The following is an 18368-nucleotide window of genomic DNA, read 5'->3' as shown; positions in this document are numbered from 1 at the left end:
GCAAACAAGAAAAAAAAAGTGGAAGTCTGAGTGCCCAAGAAAAGTATGTTTCAAAAAATTTGGCACACAAACAGCACACATACATACACACAAACACACATACACACATCTTAAATTCATATCAAATCAAAAAACAAATTGGGAGCAACTGAATGTTTAAACTGCTTTCCATTAAATCCAAAACGAATAAAGGGAATTTGTTAAAATTAAATAATATTTGTATTTATAGTACCACCACCAGTTTACCTACAAGTGAAACATGCTTCTGTACAACAATGTAAACTTCACAACAAGCTATTCTTACATTCATTAGAGCTGAACTTGGAAAGTTTTTAAATTACAACATAATTTGGGGCTGAAATTGCTGAACACTCAGGTAAGCCAACAATAACAGTACGGTTTTAGTTTCACAGTGGTTTTCTCAACTTAAGTTCATTTTTAAGCTTCACATTAAACTTAAGCTTATATGTCACTTCCTCTAGAGTTTTTTTCTCAGGCCTTTCCCACCCGCTTGTCTATATATGCTTGGCATGACTTGTCTTGTTTGCCTTGGAGTCCTCTGCTGTAGAAAAGAGAATGTCCTTCATAAGATGTTGAACCTTCACTGCAAACACAAAACCTGGGAAAAATTGTCCGCACTCCAAGAGCCTGAGTTGCCCACCACCACCAAGACAGAGAAATAGCCCCACAGTCACCCTTGTTTAAAAAAAAAGAAAAAGAAAAAGGGGGAAGGGAAATAGGGGAGCAGTTCTGTACTATTATGGTATGAAAAAACAAATGCTCTCCAGAGCCTATTATATACAAACAGATAAAAAATACAATATGTGTCTTTGTAATGAGGTCGAAACACAAGTTGCCAAAAGTCAGATATCGCCTTGATTCTCCAAACAATCCCCTCCCCACCCTCCACCCCCAAAATAAGACATGTCTTAAAAATAAACAACAGATCACTCAAACATGTTGGTATTGATTGGTTTCCCTAGCTGCAGCATCAGATGATTTAAGGCTACTTAGTCACCTTGGTTGATTAGAGGGCATAGCGTATCATTTTCTAGGTTTATTTTCTTTTATTGATTTACACAGATCTCAACAACAAATTGCACATATTAAAAGTTCTGGTTGATTTAGAATAAATATACAGGGGTGGTTTTACCAATGAATAGTCAAACAGCGAGTTCCTTGAGCCCTTTGAGGGATGTAGGTTTCTTCACTAAGTAAAAACAGTGCATTGGCAAAACCGAAACGGTCTCTTCCTTACCATTGCTTCTGCTATTGAAATCCTATGGTTCAAATCAGCTTTCTGGCAGGAGAGGCATTATGGCAAGACATATTTTTAAGTGTCATCGATACAAGGGATGAGTCTGGAAGCCAACATAGTGGGTGGGGGCTGCTGGGAGTTGGTTGGGGAGTGGGCAGTTTAGGTGCGGAGGCATTGGCGCTTGGGGTAAAGTTGCTTTCGTATCAGAGGGCGGAGGCTGTGACTGAGTGACTACCTTCTCTGGCTGCCTGCATGCCCTTGAAAGCCAGCGATGCAGGGATGTCACAGTTGTGTGGGGAGAGCGGGGTGCTGCCCGCATGCTGCCAACCATGGCCGGCGACATAACCGGAAGGAGCGGCGCTGTATGTCATGTAAGGTGACACCTGGGCAGGGGTAGGGTAAGGAGCCATGCTGGATGCTGACACAAAACTGCTCACAGCTGGGAGGCCGTTTGGTGCCTGCAAGAGGTAGGGAAAGAAAATCATTATTGTACTTGAAAATGGAAAGTTGGTCCCCATAAAGAGCAGGTGGCCTCATGGGTGATGAGTTCGGATGGTTAAAAACTCAAAACTACAGACAATAATAACTGTGGTATTGGTGAAGCAGCAGGGTTGTGCAGTCAGAGCCATCCCTGCCACACAAGGCTCACAGTATAATGGGGAGGGAGAACAGGTATTTAATTCACACTTTGCAGGTGAGGGAACTGAAGTACCGAGTAGTTACATGACTTGTCCTGGGTCCCAAAGCAGACAAACGGTAGACTCAGGATTAGAGCTCAGGTCTTTTGACTCCCCATCCTGTGCTCTTTTTACTAGGCCTCATTGGCTTCCCAAAACCTAGCCACAGCACTAGCCTGGAACACGTTACATGCCTTTACTGTGCCTCGGTCTCCTAAATTATGAAAAAGGGCTGCACCACCTTATTTGTCAAGGTAAAATAAATGAAAAAAAAATCAGTGACTGATGGCTTGTTTTAATCAGCAGATACTGAGTAAATGTTAAAGTGGTGCAGTGTTCTACACACATTAAGTGCTCGATAAATTCCATTGATTGATTGTAGAGCATTGATTGTTATTTCCTTAAATTTTATATCTGGTAGAGAGTCGGGAGGAAAGAAGGAGTAATAATGGTGAACCCCTGGTGAATCTGGTGAGATCTCCAAATTGTCTGTCAGCCTCCTTAAATACTCTGGTTTTGTTTGGTTCTTTCCTTGAGGTGTTTGTGCAGGCTCGCAGGGAAGGTTTCATTTCAAATAAAGAAGGGAGCGGTCTTCAGGCTGTCATAGTAGGGCATCACAAAGAGCACCACCTTCTTTAAATAAAACATGGTCCACGGTTTAAACCACATACTATAAATGCCTCCTTGACAAAGGACAGGCAAAGCAAGAGAGTTTGTCTTGTTCAGGTTTTTGACACAGGTGGGGGCATTTTCCTACAGGACTGTTTTCACAGGAAGGAAGCCTTCAGTTCAAATAAAAAGGAACTTCATGTCCCATTTTCTGGTCTATTTCAAAATTATTTAGACAATTAACTAAAAGCGCTTGGGCTCCGTTTCTTTATCTAAGCCATTCAGGTAACCTGTTGAAATATCTTTCAATTATGTGAAATGTTTTAACTCTGTTGGGCACGGCTCCCGAGGGAGCAGAAATCTTTCATGTTCAATAGATCTTTTTATCGCTACTATTAATATTGTTGTAATTGTGGCTTTTAAAAGCCACTAGAATTCCCCTGCTGCACTTGATCTAGCCATTTATCTGTTCTGCTCCAAAATCTCCTTTATTTTAAAGGCAAATAATAAATAATCCCCTCTTCTCAGGAGTCACAAGAATGAGTAACAGTCCAACCCACTTTCAGAGTGAAAAGCACTTAATTAATTTAACTTAATTAAATTAATTAAATTAAGAGGGTTTTTATTAAGATGCATTAAAGAATTAACTGGCTAAAATACATTTGGTCAAAAATTAATAGGCAGCTCTACAGTCAACTGGACATGTATAAGATCTTTTCTAGTTGAATTTTTCCTCATTTTCAATCTACCCCTGAACAATGGCATTCTGGGGCTCCCACAACTATTTTCTCTCTTTAGAGAAAGGTAAAAGAGCTTCCAGAATGAATACATGTGTGTGTTATCCCTGTCTGTCAACAAAGGTCTACATTGTTCATGAATTCCTAACTGAAGAAGATTTAAAACAGGGACTGAAAACTTCACCTCTTTGGTTGACATGCACCCATACTTTGTGTTTTCCTGGTCGGCAGATCAGTATGTCAATTGCTAGACTTTTGATTCTTCCTAGGGAAGGGGCTTTTGGCATAGTTCCTAAATCACATGAGGATGATTTAACTAAAGAAATTAAATTGTAAAAAAAAAATAGCAAAACAGTGTTTGCTGAGCTTCGTGTAAGTGAAAAATATTTATGTTTACTTTGGAGCTCTTGAGCTAAAGCCACTGGTTTATTTTTATTTATTTTTATTTTATTTTTATTGTGATCCTCACAATATTGTTGTTAAGTAGCAGGAAGCTATTGTTTTTTCTTCACTGACAGAAAAACATCCACAGCAGCAAGTCCAAGGCAGGTAGGAAAAAGAACTTTTGTCTACTTTTCCTGCTCCTGTGCTCTAATTTCATATTTTCTCTTGGGTTATCAAACAGGCAGGGATCTCCAATTGGGCCCGGCTCCGATCCTTTTTCATCAATGATTTCAAATAAATGAACTCACACCCTCCTTCTTAGCTCCTCATTTTATTTCTTAATCCCCAATAATCCCATTTCTTTTCCTGCAAGTCCATGACTCTGTTGGGTCAGAGAATTAATTCATCTCTGTTCCTGCATATGGGAGGAGGGGAACTGGATGGTTTAAAAGGATGGGTGGTGGAATGAAGAGTCCCAAACTGCCAGACTGATGGAATGAGTTCTGCCTTGAGGAAGGATTGACAGTTCAGAAATGAGTTGGCAGAACTCGAACAAGTTCCCGATCAAACAAGCAGCTGTCCATATCGTAATGGGCCACGAGCCTCTTTGAGGACCATCTCTATGGAAGGGGAATGGGTTTGATTTTTCTCTCAGACTTCAGCTGCACGGTAAAAGATAAAGCATGTAATTTTGTCCGTGAGATTGTGTCCCCGTATATGCCTCCTAACTGGCTCTGGGGTTCAGCCAATTGCCAGCTGCTGCCCAAGGGTGCTGATGGCTTTGCACTGCCCCTTCCGCTCCACCTCCGAGAAGCATTGTCGGGAGATAGAGCAGGAAAAGCCCCAACTATTAAATAGATAGCAACTACTAGAATCGAAACAGCAATATGCCTGGGGTAGGGTAAGGAAAGTTCTGAAGGGGATTCTTGATATATGGCTCTGATATGCTAGTCCTGCCTAGATAGCACAATTTTCACTATTGTTACTTTGGTGCCAAAAATTAGGTTTCCCCCAGCAGATTTAGGCAAAAAAAAAATTAATTATTCCACCCAAACATAGTCTTTGCCGTAGAGCAGGGTCTGCTAATCTTGTTACCCTGTGTTCTGAGGATAAATAGGAAAGCCTCATGCCCAAGGTGTGTTGGCAGAACACATAACATCACACTCAAGGAGCACTGAAAAAGTGCTCCTTTTTGAAAATAGAGGTAGGTGGTATAGTGTTTTTCTCATAACAATAGCAGCACAAAATATCTACCCTAACCAGCAGGACTGATGCTTACAACTGGCTTTATTCTAAAATGCGTAGTTCTTTGGAAAAGGAAAAAACAAAAACCCTATACTGATTTCAAGGCTCCTAACTTTGCAACTAGAAGGGAGACTGTTCTGGGAAATAATTCCTTTTTTGACATCACTTCCCATTCTTTTTCTTCCTATTTTTTTTTACACTATTTCAATACTAATGGTGTTGCAACTGAAATATCCAAACTCAGCTCCCATTATCTGAATCCCCTTTTTCCTACCGTCTGAATGGGCACTACTCCGGCTGTGCCCTGGTAGCTCTCTGCTTCTTTATCAGTATGTCTTCCAACATTCCCTTTCTCCTTCCTTCAGCAGTTATTTCTTCCAATACCTGCTCCTCACTATCTTACCAAGTTGCTTTCTTGCACAGGACCTGTAAGTCCCCTCTCTGGGAAATAATGCTAAATCAGATTATCATCCTAGTTGATGTACTGGGAATGCAGCATTCTAGAATCAGACTGTCCTGCTTAATCTATTACTAAGTTTGACACTCATACACTCTTTTTCTGTACCAGTTTTGCTTCACCCCCTTCAGGACTCCTACTTTTATTTGCCTTGACTCTCAATATTAGTAGACCTACTGCGGTACTTTTAAATTTTCAAAATGATTTATACTAGTCATTCTTCCCAACAGCCCCACATAGACAAGGATTCCTGTCCTCCTCTGAGAAGGATTGATTCTCCCACAGACACAGCATCCTCTAGACTAGTACAGGAAATCCTCATGCTGAATGGAATCATGCTAGCCCTTCATTTTTCCTCTGATAAAGAACACCATCTCTGAAAAATTATATTTTTTAACTCAAAAACTTTTTAAAAATGGTTTAAAAGCCAAGGTTAAAATGGACCTACTTCTTGACATCTTCTCTCTCCACAAACCACATCTATTTTCTCCCCATTAATTTTGAAATACGCTGCTGTGGCAAAATGTAAATCTCATATGGCAACATGAATTCATATTCTTGAAGTAATTACTGAAGTCAAATTTTCCATAGCAAAGGAAAGTTATGACAGGTAGCCCTACAGTTTGTTTTTTCTTTTTACCAAAGCTATACATAACCTAAACTTCCCAAATGGGTTTAAATGCTTTCAGTGACAAGCATATAACTAACCTGAAAAACTACAGAGAGGCTGACTAGAAACTTTCTAATGTATAGCATAAATATAATGAAAGCTAAATCACTCCCTTTAATTGGATGGTAAATATGATTTATAAATCATACCAACACATAGAATCCCCAGGGAAGGGTAAACAAATTTTCCAAATAAAACCTCGGCAATGAGTTTGTAATGGAAATCTCATTTTTGAAAACAGCTTTACCTAACGCTGCCATAATTAGGTTCAATCAATCAGCCCTCAAATGTGAATCTCTGACTAAAGTCAGCCAACATTCTTCCAGGGGAAAGGGTATAAAAAGGCTCTCCCAGAATAGACCCCTCTTCTATCTAACTGTAAAAATGAGATAGACTAATACAAGCCACAATAGGCCAACTAGCATCAAAAGAACATAGGTTTGGCAAATCTATGCAGGCTTCAGGCAAAGGTGGTTGGTTGTTTTCAACAGCAGATGGGCTAACTTTGTTACAGTAAAAAAATAATATAAAATACATTGGGCGATTGATGAATCTAATTCAAGGTTCCCATTTTAAAAAAGCAGAAAATAACCAAATTTTGGTTACAGTATGTACACTCAATCCAAAAATACCAGAGCAAGACACAGAGAAAGAGTTCCCAGATTATAGAAAATAAGTCCCTGTGGATAGAAAGCCACTTTATCAATCTGATTGAATTTGAAAAAACATGACTCCCTCCCTTTTAAAAATTCAGGAGTTTTATTTTTAAAAGTGATAATTTGATGAACAGAAAATACACACTATTCAAATAGAGCAATTAAAATTTGTAATCTTGCTAATTGATTTTTTTTGTTCTTCTCTCCCCACCCCCTCAAAGAAAATGAATGTCTTAGTCTTCAAACAATTCTGACCACAAAAGAAACAGGTATGACAACTGTAAGGCCGTTAAAAATAGTAGACTGTTCTTCAAATTCTAGGAATTGTCAACTCAGTATTTTTTCTCAAAAGAAAAGGGAAAGGAAACAGCGCCAATTCCTTTACCTCCTAACTTTTATTCTCTCGGAAACTCCAAATGGCTAGGCCTACCCAGCAAGGATCCCGTATGGTAAAAATAAGAGTACTGGATAGTGTTGCTTGCATTTTTATCATGTACAGAGGATCAGAAATCCACATATCTAAAATTCACAACCAAAATCCATTGCCCAGCACAGAGTCAGAACTCTGTCTGTATGATTACATTCAGGGCAATTTTCACTAGCTTGAATAGTAACAGGCATAGGTGTATTCACATCTACTACACACAGGTTACATTTAGTGCCTGCGAAAGTTATAAGAAACACTCTGTTAAGTTAATGGTATGTTTGGGCCACAATCTTTTGCCCATTTATTTAAAATCTTCAAAAAAGAAAAATCCCCACTTCGGTGCCAAGAGCTGTGGATTTTTGATCTCCCACTGTAGATTGGCTATAAACAGAAATGTGTACTCTTTGGAATTTCAGTCTGCATTTGGTAGGCAAGAAAATGATTTGTGTATCTACCTATTAACTTAGTTCCCTATATTTCTAGGTAATTATTTTTTTATTCTGTTTTCCCTTCTTTTGTTCAGTATTCACTAGGCTGACAAAAAAATCTGATAAAAAAGACAGCGGTTATCGTGATTTCAACATTCATCAAAAAGTATCTTAATTATGCTTGGTTATCAAGTTGCAGATCTAAATTTCTTCAGGGGATGGAAAGCTGCAGTTTATGATACAATCTCTTTTTAATTTCCTAACAAAAAACAGCTACTAAAGTATACTGTATTATAAATTAACCTCACCTATCACTTAAAATACCAGAATGGAGTTATGTGAGAATATGATTCTATATTCTGAAATATTTTTAAGAAATCAATGTTTTGCTTTTCAAAGCTTCTGGTTTATAAGTCTGCCAGGCCAAAGAACATATTCAAAAGGAAATATTTGCCCTATAATCATAATGAAAATGAGGAATTTCAAACTTGAAAACTGCTCTCAGGCAAACACTAACTTTTCAGCTGCAGGAAAATTAGAAATCCAAATAATGTGATTAAAAGTATTTATGTGACGCATTTACAAAGTTGAATGGAATTGTTCACACTTGCCATAAAGCCATTCTCTCCTCATATGAGGGTGAAATCTCAAACAACAATTTGAAAATGGCATTAACAATTTCATTTTATTTTACTTTCATTTCAAACGAACAAATGGTTTTCTATTTAGTTAAGATCCACAAGGGTTTCAAATTAATTTGTTTCTCTTAATCAAGTGGTTACACAACTTAACACATAATTCCCTTTTCTTTAAATTTGTTAGAATATATACTATTCTTTTTCTGTCAGCTAGCCCAGTATATACCTAGCACTGTTCTAGGTTGGTTGTTTTAGCGAGTCTATGCAATCTCTATCCTGAAATGACAGACAATATTTATGACCTAAGCCGGCAAATCCATTTTACTCTTCAATTTTCTCTTAGTTTGGGTTAAAGATAAACAGTGACATTTTTTGCTAGGCAACATTAGCCAAGTGAGTGTACAAAATATGCAAAGTAGAAACATACTGCATTGCTTGCAAATAAAACTAAAATTTGGGAAATCAATTCATTAAAAAAAATGTATGAGGGAATAGGTAGCCCGGAACCCAATGATTCCTGTGGAACTTTTGGTTCTGAGATTGCGCCTGGGGCAAATCCTTCTCGGGGGGGCGGGGGGGAAGAATCAGAAAAAAAGGCTAATGTTTACAAAAAAATCTTAACAGTAACTTCGGTCTCTAGGTTTTAGATGAGAATAACACCAACACAACACAATTTTATGACCAATCATCCCTGACTTGCAGGGAGGTGTTGAGAGAAATGGACTGTAGAATGCAATGCCTAATACCAATCATTCAATTTGACAATATTGTTAATGGTACAAACACACAATGATCATTTTCCTTAGATGAAGCTGAATCTGGTGTGAGTGGCTGAACAGTACATAAGGCTCTAATTACTGGGAATTAAGCATTCTTTGGTCTAAACCTAAAGTCAAAACACAGAGACTACAATGAAGTACACCATAGTCACTTTAAATCTTTTCATAATTTTGAGGATTTTTAGGGGAAGTATTAGGTTTGGGGCTTTGACCTAAACATCAGGAGTTTGGGCCCTCACTTTGATTCCAATTCCACTTGTGACCTTAGGCAGTGAGTCAACAACTAGAGATCTAAGTTTCCTTACATATAAAAGAGGGCAAGGTACGTGTAATGCTGGCTTATGTCACAGAGCATAAGGGAGGTTAATTAATGGTTATTACAGGGAATATATGTGGATTTTCAAAGTATCAAGGGTGTGTATATGTTGTGGATTGTTATTCTTCTTCCATGGGGACTAAAAAGGAGTTTGCTGCCCAGATGAAGAAACAGGTTAACGATCTGAAATTGCAGATGGGCAATACCACTGAGAATTTTTTAAGTTTTTTTAAGTATCCTTTTTTGAATAATGCAAAGGAAAGTTTTCATCCCAAGGGAACCCCTATCCAGATCCAAAATCCCTTAAACTCTTATAAACTCTGCAAGCTGTCTGGATTCTGTAGAGCCATCTGTGGTGTTCACATGCTTATTTTTACTGTTTGAAAGAATAACGTTCTGTTAGGGCGACTTTTATGATGAGATTAGGGCATTACTTAAACAACTACTTCTTTTATGAAAATCACTAGTCAGTATTTCAGTTGGCATCTATGAAGCCCATAGTTAAAATACAAATTATACCTTTACATGCATCGATTACTCTGATTTACACCATCCCCTCTTTGGGGAAAAAAAACAACTAACTTTTAAAACTTGCTTTTCATAAGCATGTGCCTCACTAATTATGTTGGTCCCCTGTTTCCTTTAACTGTGTGTGTGTCTATAAACTCATGTTTGTACATGTTTATATTTAATTCATCAGGGTAAAGGTACCATATACCAATAACCCATGGTTTGCTCAATATTTCTCAGAGCAAATCACTCCCACTTGCTGAAATGTTCTAAAAGATTAGCTTTAAGACCTTGGGTATCAACGAAAAATTCTGAAAAAATAATTCTTGAATTCCATATATCAAACCGAAGGAAAATAAAAAAATCCCTTGGGGTTTTAAGAGTACTTTACATTCCAATAAATGGTTTCATCTGTAAAATGAGACCAGAGAATAATACAGTGCTACACTTGCTACCTAGGTACACACAATGACAATATGAAGATTGGCGAGATAATCTCAGATCACTTAGTACAGTGCTCTGCACACAGTAAGCACTCCATGAATACCATTGATGGTGATCACTGGATCACTCAGAGCAAAACTGAGGATCTAGAGAACGGAAGCCATATTCTTGGGGTTTTTTTTATTTTTGGGCTCTGTACCTTCTAGCTTGTATTCTGCTATTTCAAACTTTTTAAATCAGATGCATGAAGGGGATAACTACTGCCACAAAACCCATCTTTTGGAGAGAAACCTGGATTAGTCAGTCACTGGGTTTTCTTTATCGCTTTCCCAGTAAGGCCCAAGCAGATTCTCCTGAGGTGAGAGGGGAAGGGACACTGGGCAGAGTGGCATCAGGGTGAAATAATAATTGTACATAGTAAGTGCTGACCAGATACCCCAAGTACTCCGCAAGCGCTGGGGTAGATACAATACAAGCAGATCATACAGTCTGCTACTAGGACTTGAAATAGGTGTCATAAAGTGCTGTGGGTAAAGGAGTGTGAATTAATTACTGCTCTTTTTTTAGTTAGGTGAAGGTGAGGGGCACCGAACAGGCCGCGAGCAGCTCTAGTATCAGCGCCGACTCGGAGTTTGGCCCGTCCCCTTGTTCTTCACGCAAACAGGCCGCTTTAATTGGCAGCCCGACTCCCAACTGAGAATGAAAAGCAGTGTGGCCTCATGGATAGAGCACGGGCCTGGGTAGCAGAAGGACCTGGGTTCTAATCCTGACTCTGTCACGTGTCTTTTGTGTGACCTTAGGCAAGTCACTTCACTGGGCCTCGGTTACCTCATCTGTAAAATGGGGGTGAAGACTGTGAGCCCTGTGTGGGACGGGGCCTGCGTCCAACGTGATCAACTTGTAGCCACCTCAGGGCTTAAGTGTATTGTTTGGTCTCCCACACATACACATTCACCCTAGAGTGGGACTAGGACCCCGAGTCCTCCCCGCTGGGGAAGGGGGTGTCAGGCCCCCTCTCCCCCCCGACCTGTTGACAGGGACCATGCGCCCCTCCACGGACCAGGCCGAATCCCTCAGCTGACCGGCCTCGGTTCTACTTGTAGGGGGGATTTATCTTCGACAACCCCCTAGTCGGGCTCCAGGCAAGGGCCGCTGGACCCTTATCTCAACGCCCCTCTGATGTCCCTCCCCCTTACCTGACTGAATTTGGCCTCCTGCTCCAAGGAGCCTTTCTCCAGCCCGTTGACCGCATGTGGCACGTTGGCAGGGAAGTTGGCGCGGCCCAGGCTGCTCCATTCTTCCACTTTGGGGCTGTGGTAGGGGGAACTGTCGCCCACTGCGGAGAAGCAAGGACAACCCGTTCAGTGAGGCCTCGAGGCTCCCTCCCATCCCAAGCTGGTCCAGAGATGCTCCCCCGGGGGCTGCACAGCTCAGCTGCCCCTCTCCGTCTGCCACGGGGTCAATCAGTCCTATTTACTGAGCGCTTACTGTGTGCGGGGCACCTTACTAAGCGTTTAAGGGAGTATAATATAACAGAGGTGGTAGACACGTTCTCTGCCCACAACGAGCTTACAGTCTAGAGGGGGAGGCAGACATGTATAGAAATAAATTACCGATCAGGACGTGTGGGGCCGCGGGAGGGATGAATAAAGGGGACAAATTCAAGTGTAAGTGGGAGAAGGGGGCGGACCAGTGCCTTGCTTCTCGCCTGTCCTTTCCCCTTCCCGGAAAGTTGTTTTTAATTGTTGTTGTTTATTTGGGTTTTCGTCTTTCCCGGGGAAAGAAATGGAAACCTCCGAGTGCGGCTGACAACTTCTCTCTGAAGGGAACGTGATAGAAAAGCTTCCCTCTTTTCCCTCTCACCCTTTCCCCAACTCGACGCTGTTTTTAGGGACCTCGGGACTAGTTTGAGGGAGGAGAAAATGGAGGGGGAAGCAGTGGTAGAGAAGGCAGACTAGCCCGGTTTTGATCTCAAAGTGTGTGTGTGTGTGTGTGTGTGTGTGTGTGTGTGTGTGCAGTTACATAGATAAGTTTGGCGATATCCTTCTATATTTGGCATACGTTCTGTCTATAGACATAACAAAAATAGAGCACTTTAAAAGTGCTTTATAAACAAACTAAATAACCCGCATGGTGAGCGTACAGAATATGGTCACGTGTTTACATTTTTATAAACGGGTACACCAGGCCTTGATTCTTTGTATCTAGCGATTGACTTCAGCTGTGCGGGGTTGAATGAGACAAGGTGTAAAATCACAGAAATCACCACCCCTGCGGTTTTTGTTTCTGGTACCTCCACCTCACCCGAACCCACCAAGCTGATCTTGCCCTGCAAAATATGGTAGACTCGGGCTCATGTCGAGGTACGTAATAGAGGTTATTTATGAGAAGTCTGGAGACAGGATAAGAATGAATGGGAGTCGGTGGGGGGGGTGGAGAAAGGAGGTTGGGAAATGAAAACAAGAAAACGGATCAAGGGTTCGACCTTTTAAGGAAAGGAGAGAAGCCATCACTTATCCTTTCTGTTTCTTAATCGAGACACAAAGAAAATTATACGGTTTAAAGCGATTACTAGCAGACCAAGAGTCGTGCATATTAAGTCATCAGCACCTTCGCCTGACAACGTGTAATTTACGGGAGAAAAGTGCGCATCATTTTCTCTTTGACAGATGGGGTAGGGACCGGGAAGGGAAATATCAGCCTAAAGTAGCTTTTCCCTCGCAAAAATCCAAACCCTTTTTTCTGATAACCGAGAAACCAATTTTCCTAAATCATCATTTTTCACAAATCATAAATGTGGTGTTAATAGAGGAAATCGTTAAAGGTATCTACTCGGTTTTGTTTCTGCTCAGCAGACATTTAGTTAGGAAACACGTGAAAATTATGAATTTTTTTCATTGGCCACAACTCCTAAAATGTCATTTGTTCTCACTGTGAGTGCCAGGGGAAAAAGTAGTCTTTTTAATTCCGTCAACCCTCTTGAATTCATATATCTTTTAACGTGTGTGTACATATACACACTATGTATAGAGAGAGAGAGTGTGTGTGTGTGTGTTTGAAAACGTTCCTGTTTGGTTCTATAAATATGTGCTTCGGTTCAGAGCTGCCTGTCTCGCCTCGCTTTCCAAAGGAAAATACATTCGGGGACCACAAGCTTGAAGTTGTCTTAAGAAATTGAGCTCCCTTATTGAGTCCTCGTTTCTGCTGATCTCACACTTTCCCATGAATAGACGCTTCCTTTAAATGTCACGGAGGTCAGTTTCTCCTATAAATCAGGGGCAAAGAGCCCTCAGAATGCAGCTTCTGCTATTCAGTTCGCCCCAACCCGGCTCCGGGTCGGACGAGAATTTGTGCTTTAGAGAAACTTGTAAATTCCGAAGTCAGACAGCGAGGAAAGGGGAAAAGCGAGGGGCTCGATTACTTAAAGAGGCAATTGCGCCAATGTGGTGTTAATAAAGGAGGAAATCATTAAAGGTATCTACTCTCCCCATTCCTAATTGAATTTTCCCTCTTTGCCCATTACGAACGCCCAATCGGCGACCCTGCGCTATTTGAGATCGGCAGAAGTGGCCTTTGGCTCTCTGCTCTGTCTGCTGGGGAGTTAATATCGGGCTGAAACCGCGGAGCAAAAGAAAACCTACTTTCTTCTGTGACACAACCCCGATTTGCTCCGGCATTTGTGGGGTGGCTGCTCAGAGCCGGCCCAAGGGACGCTCCCCTTAACCTTACCTAACAACAGAGGGGAGGGACGGGGGAGAAGATAACTTCCTGAGTTTTCCCAAATGTTTCCGCTCGGCCATATGAATTCAATGCCATTTGGCAAGGATCGGAATAGAGGAACGAAGAAAATGAAAAGGCGATGGCGGTAGGCTGCGAGAGGAGAGTGGGGGAAGAAAGGAACACCTAAATATGCCTATGAAAATTAATTTCCTAAACCACACCTCGGGAAGACTCGTTTTAAAAGGTAAAACGAGGAAGAGCGGGTCGCAGTGAGAGAGCACGAGGAAATAAAAGTGGTGGGGTGGGGGCTGTCTGGACTGAGCTATATCTAGGGTCACTAGCAGTTTTCTTTCTGGACCGGCCTGGTAAAGGAAAACAAAGTGGAGTATAAGAATGAAACCAATTAGGTGACATTTGAACTTCCTGTTTGAGTATATTTGCCCTGATTGCTAAGACGAGAGGAGGCGAACGCTGCACTCATGTCCACAGGCCCGGAGCACGGGAGGGTCTTGCGAGGCGAGTGGCCCGTGGGTGCGTGGCTTGGGCCACCGTCCTGCCCTGGTTCCTCTTTAACCTGCCATTGCCCCCGCCTCAGGCCAGAGGACTGGAAATTTGTACCAAACGCTGAGGATCGAGTGCCCCGCGCCCTCTCCCACGTGTCTGCAAAACGGCTGGGGGCTGCAGCTGAAATCGGTTATAACAGGGGCCGGGAAAGACAAGTCGTGATTGTAAGCTCCTGGAGGGCCGGGATCCTAGCTTCCAACTCTACCGAGCTGAGCTCTCCCAAGCGCTTCGTACGGTGGTCCGCACCCAGCGCTCAATAAATGCCATCGATTGATGGGATGTGTTTGCGTGAGGGGGCCTGGGAAGGACGTGTATGTTGTGTCTGCGTGTGAGATGCCACACACACATTCCTCCATTCAATCGTATTTGTTTAGCGCTTCTGGTGTGCAGAGCACTGTACTAAGCGCTTGGGAAAGTACGATACACGACAAACAGTGACATTTCCTGCACGCAAACACACAGACACACGGATCTAGGGCGAGCAGTCGAGGTCATCATCATCATCATCAATCGTATTTATTGAGCGCTTACTATGTGCAGAGCACTGTACTAAGCGCTTGGGAAGTACAAATTGGTAACATATAGAGACAGTCCCTACCCAACAGTGGGCTCACAGTCTAAAAGGGGGAGACAGAGAACAAAACCAAACACACTAACAAAAGGAGTCCACCGGTAGGACAGACTTTTAGGAGAGGGAAACGTCTCCCGGCTCTGGAGGCCCGGGACGATCCCACGGTCGTCGGGACGCGCGGGTTTTGTTTCTTGCGGGTTAGTCGTGCGGAGGGCCGGTGGAAGGAGGCAGGCGTCCCTGCGGCCGTCCCCCGCCCCGAGGCCCCTTAACACTAATAATAATAATTAACATAATTAATATTATTATTATTAATGACCATTAATAATAATGGTGTTTGCGAAGCGCTTACTAGGGGCCGGGCACTGTTCTAAGCGCTGGGACAGGTTGTCCTGCGTCTCAATGCCCATTTTACAGAGGAGGGACCCGAGGCCCAGGGAGTCGAAGCGACTGAGAAGCAGCGTGGCTCAGTAGGAAAAAGCCCGGGCTTTGGAGTCAGAAGGCATGGGCTCAAATCCCGGCTCCTCCAATTGTCAGCTGTGTGACTTTGGGCAAGTCTGTGCCTCAGTTACCTCATCTGTCAAATGGGGATTAAGACTGTGAGCCCCCCACCACCACCGTGGGACAACCTGATCAATCAATCAATCGTATTGAGCGCTTACTGTGTGCAGAGCACTGTACTAAGCGCTTGGGAAGCACAAGTTGGCAACATATAGAGACGGTCCCTAGCCTGATCACCTTGTAACCTCCCCAGCGCTTGGAGCAGTGCTTTGCACCTAGTAAGCGCTTAATAAATGCCATCAAAAAGAAAAAGCGACGAGCGGCCGACCTTACCTGGGTCGGTGATGGAGCGGATCCCCAAAATATCCGTGACCGAGTGGGAGGAGGGCCAGGTGCGGGGCATGGCCACGGTGCCCGGCAGGGCGGGCACACCGGGCGGCGTGGGCACTTTGGCGGCGGCGGCGATGGGGCTGGGATAGGAGTAGATGGGGTTGTAGGGCAGGGCCGGCTGCGGCGGGGGCGGGTGTTGCTTGTAGGTGTCGTAGTGGCCCGGCTGGGCCAGGTTCCCGATCTTGTTACGCAGGATCCTGCTGATGGAGCTGACGGAGGGCACGTTGTACTTGTCGCACACCCCGTCGGCCAGCAGCCGGTCCCGGATCTCCCAGGCGAAGATGCCGGGGTCCCTCTGTTTGTAGGTCCGGATGTGCTTCACCACGGTGGGGGTGGTGACCCGGGGCTTGCTGCCGCCGATGGCCCCCGGCAGGATGGAGCCCGTCTCGTTGTAGCGCGCCAGGATCTTGCTCACGCAGCCGTGGGACACCCGCAGCTGGCGGCTGATGTCGCACGGCCGGATCCCCAGCTGGGCCAGCTCCACGATGCGGAGCCGGATGGCGTTGGGCAGCGGCCGGCCGTTGACGAACACGCCCCCCAGCTGGTTCACCTCCCCGAAGGCCGGCTCTGCAAGGCGAGCACACACATCACACACCATCACACACCACACACGCGCCTTAGTGGGACAACTGCGGCCGCTCTCCCTCGCCTCTCTCCCCCCACCCCGTCCGGTCCTTGCCCGGCCCCTGCCCCGCTGGCAAGCGGCGTGGCTTAGTGGAAAGAGCCCGGGTTTGGGAGGCGGAGGTCGTGGGTTGTCAGCTGGGTCACTTCACTTCTCTGGGCCTCAGTTCCCTCCTCTGTAAAACGGGGAGTAAGACTGGGAGCCCCACGTGGGACAGCCTGATTACCTTGTATCGACCCCAGCGCTCAGAACAGTCTTCTAGACTGTGAGCCCGCTGTTGGGTAGGGACCGTCTCTATATGTTGCCAACTTGTACTTCCCAAGCGCTTAGTACGGTGCTCTGCACACAGTAAGCGCTCAATAAATACGATTGAACGAATGAATTCGTGGCACATAGGAAGCGCTGAACAAATATCATCATCATCATCATTATTATTACTATTATTATTATCATTCCCACGGCCCGGAGCTTCCCAAATAACTCCGGGGAGCCGGCGGGAGGAGCGACTTGTCGAGCAAGCCCGGTGGCCCCGCAGAGGGAGGAAGGAAGAGCGAGGCGGCGGGGTGTTGCCTAGGCAGACGGACGTAATGAGGTCTCCCTCGGTCCTACGGCTTGGGAAGGGATTCCTGGCCTTCCTCCTTATTTTCCTCCTTCTCCTCCTCTTTCTCTTCTTCCTCCTTCTCCTCTTCTCCCCCGCCTCCTCTCCTCCTCCTTCCTTCTCGCCAAGCTCCTCCGCCCCCTCTCACCAGAGCAACCCCCTTTAGAAACGATTTCGGGTTTGCGCTCTTTGGGGGCGTGCGGGGAGAGAGCAGAAAACGCACCGTGCCAGTTTGTCTGTCGGGCGATCGCCTCGCACCTCTCCTCCCCACCGAATGGCCTTAAACGACAGCCAGGCGAGAGGTTGGCCTTCGCTACGGACCCTGAACGTGTCCCTAACAACTCGGAGGAACACGAACAAACTCCACAAGCCAATTGCTCCTGCAGGCCGGTCCCGCCCGCCCCCTCCTTCCCCTCTGACAGCCCACAAGAGGTGCCCCTACCACTCACTCACCCATAGCTCCAGAGCACGGTCTCCGCGGAGCCCTCCTGGCTTGCAAAAAAAAAAAAAAGAAGAAGAAGAAAGGAACTTTCACCGGCTCCTCTGTGACCCCCGTCTCCCGGCCCACCGGTCCCTCCTGCTTTCCCCGGAGGAGACACTAGGACGTAAAGTGGGAAAGGAGAAAAAGGAAGTCCGTGTCCCGATGAAAGAGGTTTGAGTTCTGCATTTCAATCCAAGCAGCAACGTGGGCTGGGCCGGGCCACCCTGCCTATCAGTCACCAGGGCCGCGCCCCCAAAGAGGCGGGAACACGGAAAGGCGCCCTGACGATTGGTGCCAAACTGGGACCGACAGCAAAATCCCGAAAGCTCCTTCCGTCCTCTTCGCAGGCATGCTCGGCACCTGGATGGCGAAATACAATGGAAAATGAATATTTAACATCTGCCCCCGTGGTGAGTCCCACCGACGGTGAAAATCAAACTTGAAAATATGCTGAATAGGCCGGTGAGATCATTTAATCCTATCTGTGGGCGGTTAGGGATGAGGAGGAAGACATCGGGTCGAGATGAAAGGGCGCCGCTCTGTAGCTAGGGCCCTAGCTCTTGGGGAACACCGAGGAGGAATTTGAAAAGAGGATAGGCGAGGGAGGGGACGTTTAGATTAAACTGCTAACGAGGACGCGGGGACTTTTGTGTGAGGAGATTGTCTTCTCTTTTTCAGATGACAATAGC

The 18368-nt window shown here is 44.5% G+C and overlaps 1 protein-coding gene across 1 annotated transcript; it reads right to left on the bottom strand.

Moving 5' to 3' along the window:
• Window positions 1–1461: 1461 nt before the first annotated feature.
• On the bottom strand, window positions 1462–18030 carry PAX9 (paired box 9). The gene is made up of 6 exons (XM_038756048.1): window positions 17919–18030; window positions 17347–17477; window positions 17092–17170; window positions 15922–16545; window positions 11432–11571; window positions 1462–1716 (listed from the first exon to the last, which is right to left on the bottom strand). The coding sequence occupies exons 1-6, from the start codon at window positions 18028–18030 to the stop codon at window positions 1462–1464; spliced, it is 1341 nt and encodes a 446-aa protein (XP_038611976.1).
• Window positions 18031–18368: the final 338 nt, after the last annotated feature.

This window comes from Tachyglossus aculeatus, chromosome 14, assembly GCF_015852505.1.
Source record: "Tachyglossus aculeatus isolate mTacAcu1 chromosome 14, mTacAcu1.pri, whole genome shotgun sequence".
In the NCBI taxonomy this organism is placed as follows: Eukaryota; Metazoa; Chordata; class Mammalia; order Monotremata; family Tachyglossidae; genus Tachyglossus; species Tachyglossus aculeatus.
The sequence above is the reverse complement of the archived record's forward strand: the minus strand, read 5'-3'. Positions and strand labels throughout refer to the sequence as shown.

Coding starts and splice junctions, on each gene's coding strand:
- PAX9 (XM_038756048.1), bottom strand. CDS start 18,030: ATGCCTGCGAAGAGGACGGAAGGAGCTTTCGGGATTTTGCTGTCGGTC. Junction 17,478..17,918: donor TCTTTGGGGGCGCGGCCCTG/GTGACTGATAGG, acceptor CTGTCGTTTAAG/GCCATTCGGTGGGGAGGAGA. Junction 16,546..17,091: donor ACAAGTCGCTCCTCCCGCCG/GCTCCCCGGAGT, acceptor CTCGCCTTGCAG/AGCCGGCCTTCGGGGAGGTG.